The sequence below is a fragment of the Rhododendron vialii genome, chromosome 9a, assembly GCF_030253575.1.
Source record: "Rhododendron vialii isolate Sample 1 chromosome 9a, ASM3025357v1".
NCBI lineage: Eukaryota > Viridiplantae > Streptophyta > Magnoliopsida > Ericales > Ericaceae > Rhododendron > Rhododendron vialii.
The window spans coordinates 30,898,312-30,919,816 of NC_080565.1; the positions used below are offsets into that span (position 1 = coordinate 30,898,312).

The 21,505-nt window shown below is 39.0% G+C and overlaps 2 protein-coding genes across 5 annotated transcripts in view; one reads left to right on the forward strand and one right to left on the reverse strand.

Annotated features, from left to right (window-relative positions):
- Window positions 1–772: 772 nt before the first annotated feature.
- On the forward strand, window positions 773–18,164 carry LOC131301061 (sister chromatid cohesion 1 protein 4). Of its 2 annotated transcripts, none has more exons than XM_058327179.1 (15): window positions 773–1,205; window positions 5,136–5,397; window positions 5,789–5,886; window positions 6,012–6,055; window positions 8,753–8,811; window positions 9,756–9,837; window positions 9,973–10,846; window positions 10,959–11,393; window positions 12,376–12,523; window positions 13,039–13,175; window positions 14,083–15,032; window positions 16,815–16,848; window positions 17,031–17,136; window positions 17,497–17,626; window positions 17,774–18,164. In XM_058327179.1, exons 1-15 carry the CDS (start codon window positions 1,082–1,084, stop codon window positions 17,870–17,872), a joined length of 3,582 nt encoding a protein of 1,193 aa, XP_058183162.1. In that variant the 5' UTR covers window positions 773–1,081; the 3' UTR covers window positions 17,873–18,164. The 2 variants fall into 2 exon arrangements, with proteins under 2 accessions (XP_058183162.1, XP_058183161.1); XM_058327178.1 differs by having other exon boundaries at window positions 798–1,205; window positions 9,756–9,858.
- Window positions 18,165–19,261: 1,097 nt separating this feature from the next.
- The window catches only part of LOC131301064 (beta-hexosaminidase 3-like), a 34,443-nt gene continuing 32,199 nt past the window's right edge, over window positions 19,262–21,505 (reverse strand). For all 3 annotated transcript variants that reach the window (XM_058327188.1, XM_058327187.1, XM_058327186.1), the window contains 4 exons: window positions 21,335–21,433; window positions 21,202–21,261; window positions 20,165–20,415; window positions 19,262–19,530 (listed from right to left, as the gene is read on the reverse strand). In XM_058327188.1, coding sequence (XP_058183171.1) covers window positions 19,364–19,530; window positions 20,165–20,415; window positions 21,202–21,261; window positions 21,335–21,433 — 577 coding nt within the window. In that variant the 3' untranslated portion in view covers window positions 19,262–19,363. The remainder of the gene's footprint in view (window positions 19,531–20,164; window positions 20,416–21,201; window positions 21,262–21,334; window positions 21,434–21,505) is intronic.

Below are 21,505 nucleotides of genomic sequence, written 5' to 3' on the forward strand. Positions count from 1 at the left end.
AAACAAAGCAATAGCTCGAGTCACCAGTGTGGTGATAGGAAGTTGAGTCCTTGTAGGACTATATCTCGTAGATTCCAGATTACCTCTTTGAGAGATGTGGAGTGCTGCCTTAGCTAGGAATCCATGGGCGTACTGCCTTAGCTAGGAATCTGTGCCCGTCTTTGATCATGTATATCATTGGCATTTTATGCTTATCTTACCGTCAGCATTCCTTTGTCCCTTAGGATTTAGGTTTCTCATCACAGTATCTTTATTGGGATAAGTATATTCGTGGATAATATTATGGATATTATTCTCCTCGTTATAGCTAGGGGCCGGAGCTGGCAAATCCTAACTTTGTTCCAGGTAAGTTCCTAGAGAGGTCCTAGTGAGGTTAACTTATACTCCTTAGGTCCACAGGTCTGTAGTTCTCGTAGTGCTGAACTCCTTAGATCTATCTTACTTATCATTCGGCTTGATTTGTTTAGTAATTGAGTTTATCTCGACGGCTCGTTTACTAAATATAAGCTGAGCTCGATACTCAAAAGCTCAGCGCATTTATATAAGTTCGGCTCATTTAAAAATGTTCGTTAAGTAAATTATTCAAACTCAACTTGACTCGTTTACAATTAAGCTGAGCTCGAGTTCAAGTTGTAGTCATAGGGTCGTTTAGTAAACAGCTGAGGTCCTCCACACCCCCTAACCCGAACGCGGACAAGCCAACTCCATTTGAATATGGTCAAACTTTGATTTCGAAGTGAAAAGTAAATCTGAGCCTTTCCAAGGTCATATCCGTCCGTTGCGCTTCACCAGCTTCTGTTGTCAAGCCTGGGATCATAAAATAGAACCTGGATTATCAGCTCCCCCCGAAAAACACCACGAGCTCAGGTCCTTATTCTCTCTCTGCTGCGTAACCTCGACCTTCAAATTCCCACCAGGTTTCGCTCGACTCCCCAAATTCTCTCTCCCGCAGATCAAATTCGACTTCCTCCGAGTCCGAATTTCACGCTTCCGTTCGAGTTAGGGTTTTTGGTGGCGATTTGGGAACGGTTCTAGGGTTTGGAAGCTCGTATGAGGTGAGAGACGGATTTTTAGAAGGAAGATGTTCTACTCGCAGTTTATACTCGCGAAAAAGGGCACGCTTGGGACGATATGGATTGCTGCTCACTTGGAGCGGAAGCTACGCAAGAACCAGGTCGCTGATACCGATATTGGTGTCTCCGTTGGTCAGTACTGTACTTTTCCCCAATTAGTACTCTTCTTGTTTTTTTGTCTTCATTGAATTGTGAGAGGTGAAGAGAAAAGAGAAGAAAAGATTGTGCTTTCTCGTGAGTTTCATTGAAAGTGATGAGATTTGATTTGATTTGGTGAGTAGCAGAATGAACCCGTGAAGATTCTTGAGTTTTTTATTTGTTTCTCTCCATTTCTTGGCTCTTCTAGCTATCTAAATGAGTGAAATTGCTCTCCTTTCTTTCCTTTCGTTTGAAAAGATTGTGCTTTCTGGCAAGTTTCATTTGAAGTGGTGAGATTTGGTGAGAAACGAAATGAAAACCCTCAATGATTCGTATCTTTTTCCGTTTATTTCTCATACTTCCTCACCATTTATCGGCTATTTGAGGTATCCAAATAAGTGAAATTACTCTCTTTCACACACACACACACGCACACTCCTTTTCACCATCCAAAGCTCAAACCAAGGTAACAAGAATCAAGGGGTGTTCTTCAGATTACAAACCTACCCCTGATGAATTCTTTTACATGTTAGATATTTTCGGCTCTTTTGTACATGGGTGGCATCTTTTGATGCCGTTTCAATTAGTCGATTACTTAATTTAAAAAAATCTCAGATTACGAACGCTGCCCACATTCAGGGCTCCCTAACTAGGCAAACACATACCTCTGTTACATCAAACAAGTAGGGTTACTGACAAGAATCAGCTAACAGAGGAAAATGTTAACCACTGTGCATCTAGGTTAGTAGTATAACCTGCTCACCTAATCTCCAGTTCGATTGAGAAGGCTTTACCTTTCTCTTAGAGCTCGGAAAGTCTCTGAAATTGTTCGTAGTGTTAAGAGTGACCTGCTCCTTTGTTGTTGTTTTTGTTTGAAATTGTGACAACCTGAATTTTTACATTGCCCAAAAATACAATTCACCTCATATAAGCCTCAAAATTACAACCAATACGTAGTGGGCTCTACAACCTCAAAATAATTTTACACCAAAAATTTCTCCCATAATCTCTAAAGAGAATGAAGTAATGAACCCATCCATTATATTTATTCCAACTCGGGTCCCCACTTCTGTGCTCTGCACCTAAAAAATATAAAAGGGCCGGGAAGTATATGCAATACGAGGACAATAAACATGGCTAACAATAAGAATATGCTTAATAAACGAGGATAACAAATCAAACTGTTCATTCTGAACTATATTTCATCCGTACCCTAGCACCCAACTCATTTTGGTAACATGCCAAATACCATTCAGGTAAAAATCTGTATAGGCCACTTGGGCCCCTTAAGTTCTCTACGTAGGGCAACCAATCATACATTTCTCATACTTCTCTGACCCGGTGGGCTTGGACATGTACCAATTTGTTCCATGGCTTTCAACCAAATATTTTCTATGTCACGATACAAAAGGTGACAATAATCGAATCAATAAGCTTAGAGATCAAATGAGTACAATTACGTGTGAATCAAAAGAATACTATTTGCAAAGAGATTTAGCTAGGAATGTATTGCCCACTATCTGGTACCTTGAATTATGATCGGTCGTCGAAATATGTGACGTGAAGATCACGGCCGAAGCTCACTGTCCGAAACCATACATCATTTCTATCAACAAATGCCACCTCCACCCAAGGCTAGAAACTCCACTTGGCTAAAAACACATAACCAGTTGAATTTCCTAACGTTCTTAGCACCTTGGTGATCTCCTTTGGCCTAATAAAATTCCATGCTCTACGTATATATATGGACAAGGACCAAAACTCTAAGTGATGAGTCACTCCCTCTCTCCACCTAAAATCTCCACATGGCAATACAAGCCTCCTCCCATGCAAAACAAAGCTCTAGAAATCAGAAAACTACAAACACCAAATTGGTTATAACTCCACCACTATTAAATTCTTTATTTTTTAAAATTTTGTTTGTAATTTATTCCTAACTCTCACCTTAAATCTGGTAGAATAACTAATGAAAATTATGGGATGTTACAGAAAATAGTCTTCGATTTCTTTCCACCCCTAAGCTATACACAGTGGCTGCTCAGGAGCATGTCATTATTAGGCATCCAAACGCTGCCCCTTTCACTAGTGGTTGGTTCCAGAAGCTTTTGTTAGGATATTAATTAAGAAATTTAAATTCACCTAATTCGACTCAAGTTATCCCTGGTTCTGTTGAGGCTTGGGGCCAGACATCAGACTGAGCCTAATATATTGGTATCATTGTTGTAATGAATTGAAGTAGTTTACAATCGTCCTTGATGAAGTATATATTGAAGTGGTATTATTCTACTAGGGGCGGAGCCAGAATTTCAATCCGAGGGGGGGCCGGAGGAAGAGACAAATTTTTATTTGGAAAAATATAATCTTTATATTAATATTTTGGGGTCTAGTATTATACACTAGTAACACTATATATATAGAAAATTTTGGCCCAGTGCATCGATAAGTATGTGAATTTATTTTACATTTCTTCAGTATCTAAAAAACATAGGTATGTACTTCTTGGCATAAAAGATTCACAAAATTTTGTAAGGTGATGTAATATGATTTAAAATTAACCCAGCTTAAACCATATACTAAAAGATATTAATACACAAATTTATACCAAAAAGTAGACTTACCCTAATATTAGATTTAAAAGAATGGGTGGGGCCTGACCTCTGCCAGCCCTGCATACTATCATTACTACTTCCTGTTATCAAATACATTCTCATTTATTTTCCTAACCAAAGAATCATTCTTGTCGAACAAATAGTTGTACAGTTGTACAGGGAGTTAGATTGAAGTTAAGTTAGTGTCGGAGTTATAAATTCAGTTAAGATATAAACATCTTTATGATTTTCTTGGCATTCATTTATTTGAAGAAAAAGAAGACGATATCATTACTATTTATTCTTAATAAGGTTCCTAAAAGAACAATTTTGTTAATCGTCTTTGAACATCCTTTGCCCCATAGAGAGATTGAGTCAAACAAAGTAGGATAGTCAAAGTACATGATAAATTAGTAAATCATCGTATTTAGTAATTTTCCGCTTACTTTTCCTTGTTGAGGGTGTTCACGTGACCAAGCAATCATATATGTGCAGCCGCCTCTGCCTTTCACATTACGAATAAACCAACTCATTTCTGCAGTTAACTTCCAAGGGGACACCTTGTACCCTGTTCTTGCCCTAGACTTCCTGCCGAACTTATTTTGAGTAATTGCACTCGAAGAAAAGGTGTTGACGAGTCTCCCTAGGATTACTAGACATAAGACAAGTCTCTATATCCATCATGCACCAATGAGTCAGACTGGCACTAGTATTAGTCTTTGGTAGACAGCCAGCCATTTGTCAGCTCAGGGGGCGGCATCCCAGAAATATTTGTAGATAAGGACTTAAACGATGCTGCCACTAGTAGATAGAATATGATTTTGGTTTCCTTCTATGTGGTGAGGCATGCAAATCCTTTTGTCATTGTAAGACTACTTTAATGGTTTTACCAGTCTCAGAATTTCTTTTTTGTACATCTTTATAAACAGTACTCCCTCCATCCCATAAAGTTTGGCATTTTCAGGAATGCGTGCTATTTTTAAATTGCATATATCTTTCAATCCATAATGTTTTAGGCGATTTTTTAAACTTTGTGTTATAGAACAAATTAAAATCTATCAAACAATATCCAAATTGCTGATAAAAAATATTACGGATTAAAAGATATTGTTAATTTTTTATAAGGCTGAAATAGTGAAAGTGCCAAACTTTATGGGACGGAGGGAGTATTAAACTGGGGAGAACAGAAACGGTCTCTTAGTCTTAGTCAAGGGGCAGAGGAAGGCAAAGCTTCTGTTCACTGCCTTTTGTTTTGTTCCAACCCAGTGCTTTTGTTTTCTTTTCTTGTTGAGTACTCTGTTGGGCTCATCTAACCTCTTCTACTTGCATTTGACAGATTCAATTCTTTTTCCTGATGTACCAATTGCACTGCGGTTGTCGAGCCATCTTTTGCTTGGCGTGGTGAGAATATATTCCAGAAAGGTGAATTACCTTTTTGATGATTGCAGTGAGGCCTTGCTCAAGGTAAAGCAAGCTTTTCGCTCAACTGCTGTCGATTTACCACCTGAAGAATCTACTGCACCGTATCACTCGATAACGTTGCCTGAGACTTTCGATCTCGATGATTTTGAGCTGCCGGATAGTGACATTCTTCAGGGGTTGGTTCCAAATTATCCACTTTGTGTTTTTAAGCATATCTGGTGTCATGCATAAGAATATCTCTTGATACTTAATGTGATTCTGTGAAAAGGTCCAATACTCTTCTGATATTAACTGCCGCCTTTACTATGGGCCATCCTTCATACATGCCTGATATGCCAAGTGTGTAAGAAAATTGTCGGTGGTGATCACCACCTTGTTAAGTTGAGATCATAAGTTGGAGGGCGCCTCTGTTTAAACGTCCATCCTCTGTTTTTTTTCATTGTATTTGATTCCTTAGATAATGGCTGGTGAATTCTTTGTAAGTTGCTTGGAAAGGGAATATTATTGAGTGATTAAAGCATTAACACTTTTCTCCCAATTAATCTTGACATTTGTGTACTTGTGCAGCAACTATGTTGATCATCATGTCAGTACGAGGGAGCAGATTACATTGCAAGATACGATGGAAGGAGTGGTTTACTCCACATCCAAGTTTGGATTAGATGGTTAGTTTTTACGTTTGCTTGACATGGCATGATGGCGTGATTATGAACTTATTTGATAGTTGCTTGTTTTCTAAATCTGATTTCGCCTTCTACTTTTCCCTTCCTGTTTGTTGTGGTTTCTGCAGAGCGATTTGGGGATGGTGATGCTTCCGGGTTAGACCTTGATGAGGTAATGTATAATAACCATCAGTACAGTGTGTCAAAATAGTTGTAGTGTAGTGCTGTATGGAAGATTTGTACATTGTGCCTTGTTATCTGAATTGGACTAGACTATTGAGAGTTTTTGAGTCTGGATATGCTATTTATGGTTTAAATGTTACGTTTAGGTTTCCTATGCAGAATGCATGAAAATAAACCTTTATTGAAACGTAAATACACATGTTGGGCACAGCTTGTATATCTTGACCAGCTTGTATGTCTTGTATATCTTGTAAATACACATGTTATGTTGCCATGGAGTTTTTGTTATTTTAATGGAGGGATACAGAGGGAAAGATGTGAGGGGGAAAATCACCCCAGGTAGTGAGCTTCTTTTATTTGATAGGCGGAAGTCATTATTGTTAGAATAGTTAGATTAGCAATTTAGCACCTTGGAAGTGAACTCCTGACCTCCTTACCCTTGGTGCCTAAGTGCACCCCTGATGCCGTTGGGCCAACGGCCTCTTGGCCACCCAAGGTAGTGAGCTACTGTTCACATCAGCTACCAAACCTACATTTGATTAATCTTCTTCGTTTCTCTTACCTTTTGGCCATAGGTTATAACTTCTAAGCCTTCAAATCTTCTTCGTTTCTCTTACCTTTTGGCCATAGGTTATAACTTCTAAGCCTTCAAACTAGTTGGTATCTAAAACGTCCTTTACAATTTTCTTTTGAATCGTGGAACTTCCTATTTGAAATTCAAAGCAATAGCTATCCCTTTTGGGGCTAATCCTTGAATCCTTCATCTACTGTTTCAAACCTACGGCCTACGATGACCTTTGAACCCATCCCAGCATTGGAATCTTTATCTATGGTTCTCCAAGCTCGGTCTTACAAGTTTGATATTGAAGCCTCATGATCCTTCTCGTGTTTTCCACAGACACTTAGATCCTCTGGAACAGCTAGGTGAATCAAAGTTGAAATCCCTGAGGGGAACAGTACCCATCCCAACACCTATCACATAGATGATTGGGTCTGGAAAGTGTTTTATCAGTCACCCTAAAAGAACCTAGGATACCTGCCTTGTTGGATTAACCTCCTGTAGTGCTTGGTGCTTTCTGCAATAGCTCTCTAACTACTACTTGCCAAGCCATATTGCTTTTTTTTTTACTTGTTCTTCATTTGTTTGGCCCTTTATGTTTAGAATGAAATGAAGGAAAAAGGGCAAGAAACTTGGGAAATAAAGGAAGATGCAGACATGTGCCTGAAATGGTCTAAGGAAGTTAAATTCTGTACTATACAAAAGGCACAAACATGTCAAACATAAGAAGTAAAAGTTTATGCGGATCAGCATAAAAGAATGATGCAAGTTCCAGAAGGATGAACACACAAATAAATCTGACTGCTAAATGAATTCCCAAATAGAGGAACAAATATGTATTTAATGAAGGATCGCGTCCTAGTGCTTCCTCTTGTTTTAACGAAGGTCGATGCGGTAATTAAAAGGAGTGACGTGGTTACGATAGATGCTAGCACTAAGAGAAGGGGTGGACCAAAATCAACTTTCGGTAGTTTGAAAAGACCTTTGGTTTCTTGGATATCTCAGAATACGATTCCTTGAGTCTCAGCAGATCTCAATGGGCAAAAATGGATTGATTTAGCCTACCCCAATTGGTTGGAACTTGAGGCTCGGTTTGGTTTGGTTTAGTTACAAGTCCAAAAATATTCTGATTCTTTAGTTTTGGTCATCTATTCTTTGAATGCTGTAGAAAGTCACCTGTGATGGTTGAAAAGGAAATCACTTATGAGGTTAAGAAGCATAACGAGAGACCCTTCAAAAAGAAGCATAATGAGAGACCACTTGAAGGGCCTCTCTTTAATCCCCTCGCTCCTCATTTGGACGTTAACTGTTACGCTGTAAATGCTGTAGGCTTGATAGGCGTAATGTCACCCTTTCTTGTCAAGTGATAAAGCTACATTATCAGTTCTGGATGACCAAGTATGCTTGATGTTGACTGGGGTTTGGAGTTATACTTCCTTTATCTCTTATTAGTAACTGAATTGGCCAAGCATCAAGGGATGGTGTCTCTCTACAAGTGAAATGAAGCAAACAAAATTAAATAAAACTGAACAGCCTATCCGCTATAGCTGTGAAGAAAATAGATTTTAAAAGTGTGCTTTTAGAAATAGAGCTTGAGCTTAAAAACATTAAACACAATTTCTCCTAGGATTGTTGATGTGCATCCTATTAGACACAATTTCTTCAATTAACATAAAATAAAATAATCATATTAGACACAATGGTGACTATTCTTTTATCGATGACAATGAGTGTACTCTTCCTTAGAATATGTGGATTTGATAGCTTGATCGTGTAATTTTGATTCACATGGTTAATTCCTTCTCTTATGTAGACACTTTGCATGTTTGTTCTTTTCTTAACTGTGCTTTTAACTCCGAATACACTCCTGAACTTCCAGCATAGTATTTCATGTAAATCGAACCTGTGCCTACTGCAAAATGAATCAAATACAAACATACGATTCATTTTTCTCTTGCAAATCTCATAATCCTACTTCTACCTTTATAAACCTCGACCAAAGAACTTTGTCATTAGGTTTGTAGTGCTACCTTGTACTGTATTACAAAATTGCGTCTATAGAAGTTATCCACAATCATATTCCTTAGTTCTTCTTCATAACTTTTAACGATAGTTTGTTGTTTGCAGGAAATATTTCTGAACAAGGTTGCAGCTTCTGGACATGCTGGAGTTATGCTGGCTTCAGAGTACGCTTTTCCTTTTAGGGCACTAGAATCTTGTTACTTCCATTCTTTTGCCCTATATTTGCTTGTTTTATTTCTATTATGTGGCTGTCGTAGTAGATGTGCTTTTACCCCTTTATCGAGTGGAAGACAATTGCATAATGTAGTCAATTTCTTTGTTCAGCAATCGATCATGGAATGTTAAGTTTAGAGGGGAAAAAGGCAGGTTAAAATTTTTAAAGTGATTTGGAGTTGATAGATCATGTCCTTTCCTTAGTGTCTTGGTGACAGAGTGATGCATGGTACATTTCCTCTAATTTATGTTTTATGGACTTGGGTGCTCGTTTGGGGTAAGGTCTGTTTCCAACTCAGAATTCTCGACTCTTTAGAATTATAATACAGGCATGCATGTTAAGGTTTGTATTGTTTGTATTCTTGTATTTTTGGAGTAACATGGACTTAGCATGGGCCCCCACTCCATAGTGTAATCAAAGGAAGACAGTGCGGGACTTGAGGTTATATTTGATAGAAGACACTAATACTTGGAAATGGTTATTGTTAATCCAATTTGACATGTCACATTTTGTTATACCACTACGTTGCCCAAACCTGTTTTGTTCTGATGGACGTGGGCTGTTCATGCATGTAGAAGAATCTACATATTAAACTACCTTCAAAGTGATAACTTGTCAATCTTAACAAAAGTTTTGCCCGGTGCTAGTTATTGGGGAGCAATTTGGAAATGAAGGAAAATAATAAAAATGCTGTGTGTGCATGAGAGGGAGGGAGGGAGGGAGGGCATTTTATGTGCTGTTAGTGGCATCTAGTCTGGTTATTTCTTCCAAACATGCAGATTCTCATCATACAGGAGGTTTATCTTCCTGTAGTCAGTATTGGTGGTTGATCTGTATAATAGCCCAATGTGTTAGTAGCTTCTTACGTACTCCACTTGTCTTGTCTGATACCAGTGCTGTGCCTTGTGCATCTGCTCAATCAATGAGCCCTCTTGAGGAAGATGAAATCGATGGGGGAATCAATGGAAACTCTAAGGTGATGGTTGCTACTGAACGAGTAAATACTGAGAATTTTACCTCTAAATAGGAGATGACTAGTCTATTTGAGGTTGAAATGACTAAAGGTGTATTGACAAACATGAATTAATGAATTGGTTTCTCTTGTGAGCAGATTGATGGTCTTGCTGAGAATACTGATGGCATCGAGTATGCTCAGGCTCCGTGCACTCCAGGATTGGTGGAAGAGCCAAACTTGTCCAAAACTCAAGAGGCTTCAGCAGGTGATGATCAACTGGAATTGGTGGAAGAGCTGAATTTCTCCAATGTTCAGGAGGCTTCAGTATGTGATTATGATCCAGAATCAGAAAATCACCATATAACCAACTTTGCAGCTAAAGAGGACATGACAAGCATTACCAGTAACCCAGATAACCAATTAAAGTCACAGGGAGATTCGCCGTCTACTGCTGGGAATTCTGTTTTGGCTGAAGCAGTTAGAGCCATTTCTCCAGGTTCTGAATTTTCATATAGGAACCATACTGCATCTGACAGTGTAAATGGGTTGCAACAGAATGGAGTTGACAGCAACAATGAGCTTGGTAGTCGCTCCAATGATGGGACCCAAACAGACCTTGTAGAACTCCGAGTTAGTTTGGATGAAACGTCATGTCCTAATTTGTCTAATGAAGTGCATGTTGTGGAGAATAATTGCGGGAAGTCTTGCATATCCACCACCTGCCAGCCTGTGTCAGAATATGTTACAAAAACTAATCAAGCAGTAGTTAGGCCAGAAGTTCCGAATAATGAGGTGAATGCAGGAAACATGGAAGAACAATGCCCCACTAACATTGATGAAAAACTGGCAGCTGCTGATATTCATGTTCTTCAGCCATGCAAGCATCTGAACCAATTGAGTACATTAAATTTTGAAAGTGATGTCTCAGCTGGTCCTCTCTTGCCATCTGATGTTTCAGGGCTATGCTCATTTGAGATATCTGGAGGGAAGGAGGCAACTCATGCTTCTGGAGTTTCCACTAATGTTGAAGGTTTGTTTGACAGGCTCATGAGAATCTAATATATATACAGTTTTCTTGGTAGCAGGAAATGTGGATACAAGGTGTAGGTCAATCTCTGTTTTTGACATATTTCATTTTCCAGGTGAAGGGTGTTTCACGAAACATCACTTGGAGGAAAACAAAACAACGGAACCTGCTTCAAGTGCAGAGATTCAGGCGGACATTAACAAACATACTGATCAAGATGTGGACGTGATTTTAGGTGATGGTAAAATAGATAGTATAGCTGGGTCTGAGAAATTTGAATTACCTGCACCGGAAAAGTTGCTATCTGTCCCAGAAGGGTTTGCTGATCTACAGGATAATTTCATGGAGTCCACACCTGACGGAGCACACTTGTTGTCTGGTGGTGGTGATGATGCTGGGATCAACATAAATTCCCAAAAAAAGCGCAGTTTCACCGAAAGTACTCTGACTGTGCAGAGTCTAGATTCAGTTGAATCTTTGGCGGGTGCCCGATCTAAAAGAACCAAGGAATATATCCCTGATGACGACGATTTATTGGCCTCCATTCTAGGTATTGAAGATTTTTTATGGAATTCTTGCACATTAATTTTCTTCCCAAGAGTAACTAGTGAAGTGAATTAGTACATCTTTTCATATGCACCCTCATCCTTGAAGCTTTGACTAAGCAGTATGCATTCCACCTCGGGACGTTAATACAACACAATATGGGCAATGCCAACTTGACAAATTTCAAAACCTTAGGACATCGACATGGGGAACACCTCAATATTAGATCTGTCTTTTTTTATGGAGGATAAATCTTTGTTATGCATTTGTGATGATATAAATCCTAGTCATTCTCTACTTTAGATGGACAGAAAGCGGAATAGAAAGCTGTAATGTATAATCTTGAGAATCACAAACACATGAACTTGTTAGATTTAGAGTTTGAAACATTAATGCCTTGCTCGGTTCCCTTTTTGGAATTTTTTTTCCAACTCAAAAAATACTCATTACTCCTACTTTCAATTATACTCATTACCCCTATCTCCAATCATTATTCTCATTTCTCTCTCCATCTCTCTCCACTCATTACCCCTACTTTCAATCATTACTCTCATTTCTCTCTCCCCTCATAACCCCAAAAAATTTTCAAAAATTTCTCAAAAACTCATCCAAACATAGCATAAATGCCTTAAGATTGATTAGTAACCAGAAATTCATTCTTTTTCTTCCTATGGGGGTTAAATGCGTGGCCTCTTACATAGAGTCTACAAGCTTGTGCCAATATTCTACAAGTGTCTCGTGGCTGTAAGCAATGTACACGCGTGTCCATTCTTGTTTTCACATTAAAGGATATCAAACAAGAGGATGCGTTGGGATGTTTCGGTGTATCAAACTAGTGTTGATGTCAAACGCGTGTCGGACACAGTTGTCATGTTGGGAGACATGGCTGTCTTTATTAGAATTTTATCTTTTAGAATTTATTTGGCTTGTGAGTTTATGCTTCAAGGTTCCTGCTTCCAATTAAGCTAGGTCTTTTATTGTTGCAGTTGGAAGAAGATCTTCAGTTCTGAAAATTATGCCCACACCTACTCCTCAACCGCAGGTAACACGAATGAAACGCCAGCAGTCTGCACCCCGGGTTTCTGCTTCAAAGAGGAAGATTCTTATGGACGATGCCATGATTTTGCATGGCGAGTATGTTCCTCTTCTACTTGTGCTACTTAGCATATACTCAAATACTTGCTATTCCAAGTGTTCTAGTGTTTTATGGTTGCTTAAAATGGAAATAATTGTTTGCAATTTTGTACAAAGTAGGCCTGGATAGAAAGCTTGTGTGTATCCTACTACCCTTCTGATATTCCATTTAGAATGGTCTTATTTGCATTTTGCATCTTTTTGGTTAAACAGTACTTTGAGAATCTAGTTTACTCCTCACTGTTCCTATTGATCCGCTCTTTCTGATTAAGTAGTACTTTGAGAAATTCAGTCCTTACTGTCCCATTTATTGCTATTCTCAAAAGACACCTGTAGTTCTAGTTAAGCTTAGCCTTATTGGTTTTCTAGCATGCATGTGTTGAATAAGCTGCCTATACTTGTATCCATGCTGTTTTACCTATGTTCCATAACTGGTTTAAGTGTCATATTTGGCATATTGTATTACCTCTTACATTCTATTATTGCTTACAATCTCAACTTTTGCTCTACCGAAGTGTTATACGGCAACAGTTGACTAGTACTGAGGACATACGTCGCACACGGAAGAAAGCTCCTTGCACCCGTCCTGAAATTTGGATGATTCAGAAAGAGTTCTTGGAAGATGAAATATTCAGTGAACCTATATTCACAGGTGAGATCATGGTGTAGAAGTTCAGCATTTCTGAGACATATTTATTTCCTTCTCATTCTTTTCCTCCTCTGAGAGGAAGTATTTACTTGCGATGAGATTGGACCTTGATTGATGAGAATGTTGTTTTCCGGGTGCTTTGTAGCTTAAAATGTGGCTAGATTGCTAATCTAGTTTTCTTCCCTAAAGAAGACTCCAACGAAATTGATTTTACATTATTCTAGTGCATTTTATATATTTCTGCCACATATAAGCATAGGCCGTAGGTAATGTGGCTTCTCTCAGTCCATTTGCATCAGCACCTTTCTTAGTTTCTTGGGCTTTCGGTTTTGGGGAGGTTTTGTACAGGCACCCACTAGCCCCTCAAGCGAGAACACCAACTGAAGTCGTGTAAGACATCACACTTTTTTTCTTCAAGTCAGCAACCTCTCTTAAAACACATTGGCAAAAATCCAAATGTTTATATATCATCCTTCAGGAGATCAGCAGCTATTCCTCCAACAGATGGAGGACGATTTATTCTATCAAACTGTTTGGGCTCCTGGAATATGGCGCCATAGGGCTTTCCATTCGATTGGGTCGAAAGGCCCAGTGAATATGGATTTCCATATCTTTGGCCTTTAGACTCGCTTCCTCGACTTCTCCTTTTGTGAGTGAGGGCATATCATCCATTTAACTTCTGGATTGTCCATTCTTGTTTTACACCACCTCTGTGAACTTCTGAGTGATGTAAAAAATTCTAGAAAAAATACTTTTGGTCTGCTTGAAGGCACAAATACCGAAAATGGACCAGCAATTGGGCCAAATGGAATATTATTATTTGTTTAGCGTAAAAGCTATGAAACCACTTCTGGGAAACTGTGGGCTTGCATTCTTGCCAATTACCTGAGTTGTGTTATTTTTTTTCCAGGTTTTTGTGGAGGATTGGCTTTGTTGCACAGTCAAACATATGATCTGAGTGAAATCGTGATATCCCAAATTGATGCACATAATCCTTTTCTCGAAGCTGCAACAAAGGAACACGTGGCTGTACTAGAAGATGTAACTAATCCCTTTGAAGTAGCAACTAATATGGGGTTCTCAGTGGGGCCGAATGTCCACAACGATGCTGGAATGGATGGGACCAATGAGTGCCTTGTAGGCGGAAATCATGTGCAAGCAGCGCATCCTGAGAATCAACAGGCTGAAGACCACGTCTTACGATTGCAGGGTTATGACACACCTTTGCAGATGGAGGCTATTTGTGATGTTCCAGTTCCTGATGCTGTAAATCCTGGCATTGATTTTGTCTTTGAATCAGCTTCCTCTCCCAATTTTGGTTTTGGTTATGAAAATAACGTTTCAGCCGACTCTGCGCTTCGATCAGCTTTGTTTGACAAGGCAGAGGAAAATAATGACTCTGCTGTCGTTGGAACAGCAGAGGCCAGAGTGAGGGATGAATTGTTGGAAGGAACTGAAGTTGGTTTAGGAAGTAGCGTCGACATGCAAACTGCCTGTGGAGCAAATCCTTCTCTTGCAACTTCTGCAGAGACTGGTTTGCCTAGTGACCAGGTGACTGTAACTATTGGCACTGTCGAGGAAGTAAGTCGAAACGAGCACAGAAGTCTTCCAAATGAAGATGAGGTTCTTGTTCCAGAGTTGGGCTATGACATGGGCAAGAACCTGACCTCTTATGGTTCTAATGAAGAACTAAAACTTGCTTCTTCATATCCGGTGGAACTCAATGTAGATGTGAATAATATCTCCTCAAATGACGGTGAATATCCCGGGCCTCCTCCTGGCTATTGGGAAGCTGATCCACACTGCACAATGGAAGCAGATATTTCTGTTGCTGCCCATACTGCCACTGTTGATTGCAGCGTAAGTTTTAGTCTTCCAACTTTCTAATGAAGGACCCAGTTTGGCCTTGAATCATGTTTCTATTATCCTTTTGGCTTTGTTTTCACCGTCAATTTTCCTGGGCAATCATACAAATTATTTCTTCCTAGTTATGTACTCTCACATGGACTTTTTTTGTATGTGTTTGCTGGAGTTATTTTTTCTTTTTTTAGGAGTTGGATTATGAGACAAGACTAGGCAGAGTGAGTTTCTCTACAAACTTGTTTACTAGTCATTGCACTTGAGAACTTATTTTCATGTGATCCTGTCAGATGAGGGATAAGATATGGAGAACGTACATGAATCCTTTTTTTCGTGATTCTGTTTGATCAAATTTCATAAATTCATAGCCCTCTCTTAGTAGGAGTCTCAAAGAAGGAATAATGTCTCTCTTCATTATACTAGAACTTCAGTGATTCAATCTTCGTCATATGAGTTCTTATGTTTGGTAGCAGTTTCTTGAGAAGGTAACCATGGATTTCTAGGTTGTGTAGGGTGATTAATTGGCTGGAATGACTTACAACAGTATTAAGAAGTATTTCATGTGTGGATAGCCTAGCTTCATCACTGGATGAAAACTTTAAGAAACTAAGAGAAGGTTTGTGTTAAAGCATCCAACTCAAGACCAATTGGCAATGAGTGGAGAGGCTGTCCATGCTCATGTACTAGTTTTTGGAGAAGATAATTAACCGATGTGGGAAAAGCTCCAACACTCTCCCGCACGTGTGACCCCCGACTCGCACGTGGAGAGGTAAACAAACGATCCATAACTCATGGATTATAACAAACAACGGTGCACTTATGGCACAAACCCTAGCTCTGATGCCATGTTAAAGCATCAAACTCAAGACCAATTGGCAACGAGTGGGGAGGTCGCCCATGCTCATACACTAGTTTTTGGAGGAGACAATTAACCGATGTGGGACAAACTCCAACAATTTGCAAACTCAAGCTTGCTAGGGAGAAGCAAATTTTATTTTATTGTAATTGTTACCCTTATTCTAAATTATTGTTTTCTCATAGGGAGTTGTTTTATGCTTTGAACTTCATTGTAAGTTTTTGTGATAGTAATAAAATGTGCTTAATTGCGAAAGAAAATTATTCTCTTGCATTTGATCCGAGAAGAGCATACGCTTATGGATTGTAAGGAATTCTCCTAGGCTCTTTTTTTCCTCTTCTTATCTTGTTCTTGTGTTTCAACTTCTGAACTTCTTGTTTTCTGTTAACACCTTAACCATAATATTTCTGAATCCTTAAATCCCTATTTTTGTTTGCTGAATTCTTTCCTCCATAGAAATTCAACCCTTGCAACCCATGCAAGGTTTTTTTCCCTCGAATGTTTGCCGCCCCAGAATGTCCCCCATTCCATTGATGAAGCTCTTTACGTGCCCAAGCCCCAATCTATGCTAACCATTTCTCCTAGCAGTGGCGTGTTTCATAACACCTAAAACCGTGCTATCACTTGCTAGCCATCGATAATTGGAATTTTCTGGAATGCAGGACTCTATTGTATAGTATGGTATCTGGTTCAAAATTTGGGCACCCTGTGTTTTTTAGAATATGTTGATTCCTGATTAGGTAATCAGTCTGCTACTAGCAGCTTCTGCCAAGAATCCAACACTCACATGATGGTTGCATTCTTTGCCTTTCACAGTTCTACAACTGCTATGGGATTATTGTCTTTTATTTGTCAGTAGAAAGTTTTTTCCCCCTCCTTGTGAGGCATGGCTAAAGTCTAAACACACTCTTTTGCATTATATGCAGGATATGGAATATGCAGTAGATTGGCATGATACAGGTGTGTTTACTTGTCTTTTCTTCAATGAAAATATGCTACTTGCATGAAAGTTAGACATGCCATGTAAATTTCCATGGATTTCAACTGCCTATTGGTTGAAGTATCCAGAAGATCCGTGACTGGGAAGCTTTATCTAGTTGGATTAGCTATGGATCTCTTTTGAGTAAGGTCTTTATGTGCAGGGTTTCTAAATGCTGATGATGAGGACTATGCTGAGGACGAAGAGTGTATGCCAAGTGCAGAGCAAACCAGCTTCCTGGAGAACAGCGGATGGTCTTCCCGCAGCAGGTCTGTATTTCTCATGTGGTTCTTTATTCCATGGGGGGATGCAACAGTGTTTACCCTGGGGTTTTTAAATGCTGTTTTTTACTGTCGCAACCTCATTGATTTAGTAAGCGACCATGACATATTTCCGGTCAAATATGTTGTTTCATGTTGGCCAATTCTTAGTATTCGCTGCATGCGCAGCATGACTACAGCGAGGATAAGGGTTTCTTCTCGTTGGTACTGTTGTGACCATCTTCACTGTTATCTACATCTTATCCTTTTTATCGGTTCCTTTTTGTCCGCTCATTGATGTTTGAAATATCATCATTTACCTTCAGGAGTTTTGGTCTGCTGAAGTTTCACCCGCTTTTTTGCTTGCAGGGCGGTTGCCAAGTACCTTCAACTCTTGTTTGAGAAGGAAGCAGAGCATGGAAGGAAGGTTCTTCCCATGGACAACCTGTTGGTAGGAAAAACTCGTAAGGAGGCATCGAGGATGTTTTTTGAAGCATTGGTACGTTTTATACCAATTTTCTAGTTGTGGAAGAACCGAAAGCAGACTCGTTATATTTCGTCTTTAGCATTTGTTTTTGGTTCACTTTATTTAATTATAATAACTCCTCACCAAATTGTTGTTGGTGTTAATATGAACTCTTTGCAGGTTCTTAAAACTAGAGATTACATCCATGTAGAGCAGGAAGCCCCTTTCGGAGACATAAATATAAAGCCTCGAGTAATGCTCATGAAATCGGACTTGTGATCCTTTAGATAGATAAAGACGACACACTCTTGCAAAGAATCATAAGTACTAATTAGCAGAAAGTTCAGTAAGTTATGGGGTTTATTCTTCCTTGTATCAATTCTTTTTCTAACGTATCCGCTGTGATGTATCATGTAATTGGTAGTTTTTGCTTAGTCTAGTGGTGGATCCAAGTGCCTCATGTATCCCTATAGCGATCGTATAAAGTGATGTAATATGAACCTTGTTTATGTGTATATAATCTGTCATTTGCAGTTGGGTGCTAATTTTAGCTGTTTAGCTATTCGAATAACCTGTATTTGTTCCATTGCGATCTCGCGCTCTTGTACCCGTGTTACATCCGAAGCATTTAAGGTTTTTTCTCGAAGATTGCTGTAAAAAAACGCTTAATTTATTTCCCTTAAGCCTTCTTGTCCCTGTTTTATGGTGCTAAAGTTCACTTGGGCACTAAATAATTTCTTGCTTTACAATTTACCTTTTGCTCCATTTGGCCCACCCCTTTCCGAATCCTTGATCCCAATGCAAACAAATTAAAAATGAAAAGGACAAAAAAAAAGGCATTAATTAAATAGTAGTCCTAAGTGGGGATATAAAACTAACACTGACTGTTCTATGTTTAGTCCTATGTTTTCATCTTTTTACCGGTGAACATGTGTAACGCAATGACTGTTCTCCGAATGTGTCAACCTTGGATACTTTCTGTCAATAGGGTTTGCAATCCTACCCATTTTTGATAATTAATACTCGTCAAGAACATGCAAAGAACATTTGTTTATACTGAAAATATCCTTGGCCTGGTATTAATTATCAAAACACGTCATTGACCGTCATTCTCCCATTTTCGAGAAAAGGGAAAACTTCATAGATACCAAATAATATAGTCCAACCAAACACACAACCGTACAAAACGACCCAACAATACAAAACGTACAAACAACCCAGCAAACTACTCCGTAAACAATGACCCAATCGAAAATGAGCAATACAAGACCAATCAAAAACCCCATCAAGGTTCCACACACGCGAGCATCATGCGGTGAAATGGTTACTTGTAAGATGATGCATCTTATAAGTAATTTTTATTCATGCTGTGAAATGCACAATCAACCACCAGTTCATTAGACAAGCTGCTTAATTTGCCTTTTTCATTAAGGAGCTTGTCGTTTTGCGTTGTTATTACTATTGTTTTCTAAACCGGTCATTTTGCTTAAGTCATATTCTGGGTTTTTTTTTACGCATCTAGTTTTAATCTTTCTGTTTTTTTCCCCCTTATGGGACGGGATCATGACTCTTGTTATATAAACACATTAACATTTAATTTCTCAGAAGAAAACCCAATGGTCTTGCTGAATGCTGAGGCAGAGATGACAAACATTGGAGCCTATAGGAGATCGGACAAGGTCAATCATTCTTTTCATATATGAAGAAAAATTATCCAAAGACAACATCGAAATTTCCCAATCAAAATAGAATGGGTATCCGGTTGGTTTTTTATTGCATGTTGCAGGAACCTGGCTCCGGTGGGGCACCTCGACCGGGTGCGGCCAATGGGGCAGCAGCTACTCCTCTCTGATTCAACAAACACCTGAAGTGTGCTAACCTTCCAGTGACTTGCCTAGGATCCTTGGCTAGCTTGTCATAAGGTGTCCACAGCCTCTCTTCATCCATGAGGAGCCAAAACAGAAATGAAGGCAAATTATCAGTCTAAACTCTAAACATCATAAAGAAAATAAAATTTTGAGCGGATAATCATGCCATATTGTTTTTCTATTTTCAAAAGTTGCGCCATTAACCAGATTAAAAAATAAAGCAATTCTGTTCATTAAGTTTTTATTTGATTTTTTTTGCCCTAATCAAAAGAACAAATCCAATTAGGGTGGAAAATTAGTCGGGCATAAGTTTTTGTCCGCTTGATGATACATCATTTGAATATGGACAAGGTGATGTATAAGATATTGATCTTAAAAACGACCAAAGGTTGAGGACCCGCTAGTTTGACGGGAATAATAATGAAGCAATACATTGATCGATGGGATAGAGTAGGTGATAAAAGTCATCGGATTAATGACACCACAACTTCCATGGTATTGTAAGTGGGATTAATGGTGCCACACCCTTCATGGTATTTTATGTTTCATCCAGGCCAAAATAATTTAACGTAAAACCGAATATGGGTCACCTTGCATATATAACCCAATCTGGCACTCATATTCGGTCAAACAAATGGACCCTGAGATTTGTTGGATCACAGGGCACATGGGAAGAATAGAATTGCAACAAATGATTGATTACCCGCAGCAGCAGCAGCACGCGGCCATATGGTTTGCTCGATATCAGAACCGTCAACTGTTTCACCCCACATGCATACCTCTCCCCCAATAACCAATTCTTGTTGCTTGGGGTTTGTGATGTTAGTGAGTGGTTCATTTGAATAGAATTCAGACCATGAGGTATCCAAGTAGTGCAAATACCATTTATCTTCGTTGCTTACAATGCACCTCAACCCTGCTGCAACCACTCGCTTCGCAACACCACCCCCGAGCCTGCACCACCGCCGCCACCACCACCACCACCAACAACAAAACAAAACACAACACAGCTTAAGCATATCACCATGCACAATAAAATGAAAAACCAGCCTCATGCACTTCAACCCAAGTTTACCTTGACTACTTAGTTTCTATTCTTTCTAATAAAAAAGCTAGAAAACAGCAACAAGCTCAGGATAGCTTTCACTAGCAAGTTTAAAACTAATTTAATACCCATTTTGGTTTCTGTGTGTCCAAGTGGAATCACTGTATAGGGTGAACACCGGCACTATGACCATCATCAGAATTCACAGACAACAATAGGAACCATAATTGGGCAAACTCAAAATTAATTTTTTTTCCAGTCAAAAGTTTCCCTTGCTGATTGCTTCTTGTGATGCGATTGGCAAACACTAAAACTCGTTAAAAGGAAATGAGAAGACAAGCACAGCCACTTGCAAATTCCCAAGCCAAAAGCAGCTGTTGTCTCACCTTTATCACTCCTATGAACAACATGCCCCGTTCTAAACATACTTTCTCAAGTCCACATTGGTTAATTACTAAAAGCGAAATGAGTTAAGGCAATTTTTATCTTTATTTGAACCTAAATCAAGAACACACAGATTTTTTAATTTATATATCAGCCAAAGAAAACTAAAAAGGTGCTGCAATTAATGCACTTTATAGATTTGTATCGTCAGAGAAGTAGGAAAGCCAACTATTAAGTCCAACCCTAATTCTGAATGCAACCGCATAGTTTGACAACAATAATTAGATGGCATAAGTATCTTGAAGGCATACCAGTTGTGTACCACAGTTTTTTGGTTTAACTTATTGCCAAAGTTGTTGAAGGTCTCTTCCCTGCAATTTTATCATGAGCATTACACGTGAAACACAAACTGAATACAAAATGCTCAAGCATAAAATTCTGTACCAGTTAACACATTCGTATCCATGTGATAATGCTATTTTCTGAGCTCGTAGGACAAAGTATTCATAGGCTTGGGATGCATTCATTCCTTGCTTCTTCAACCTGAAAATGAGAGTATCAATTTTGTGGATATGTGAAAATAGCTTTCGAGTAATCCTCATGGAAACAATTTTC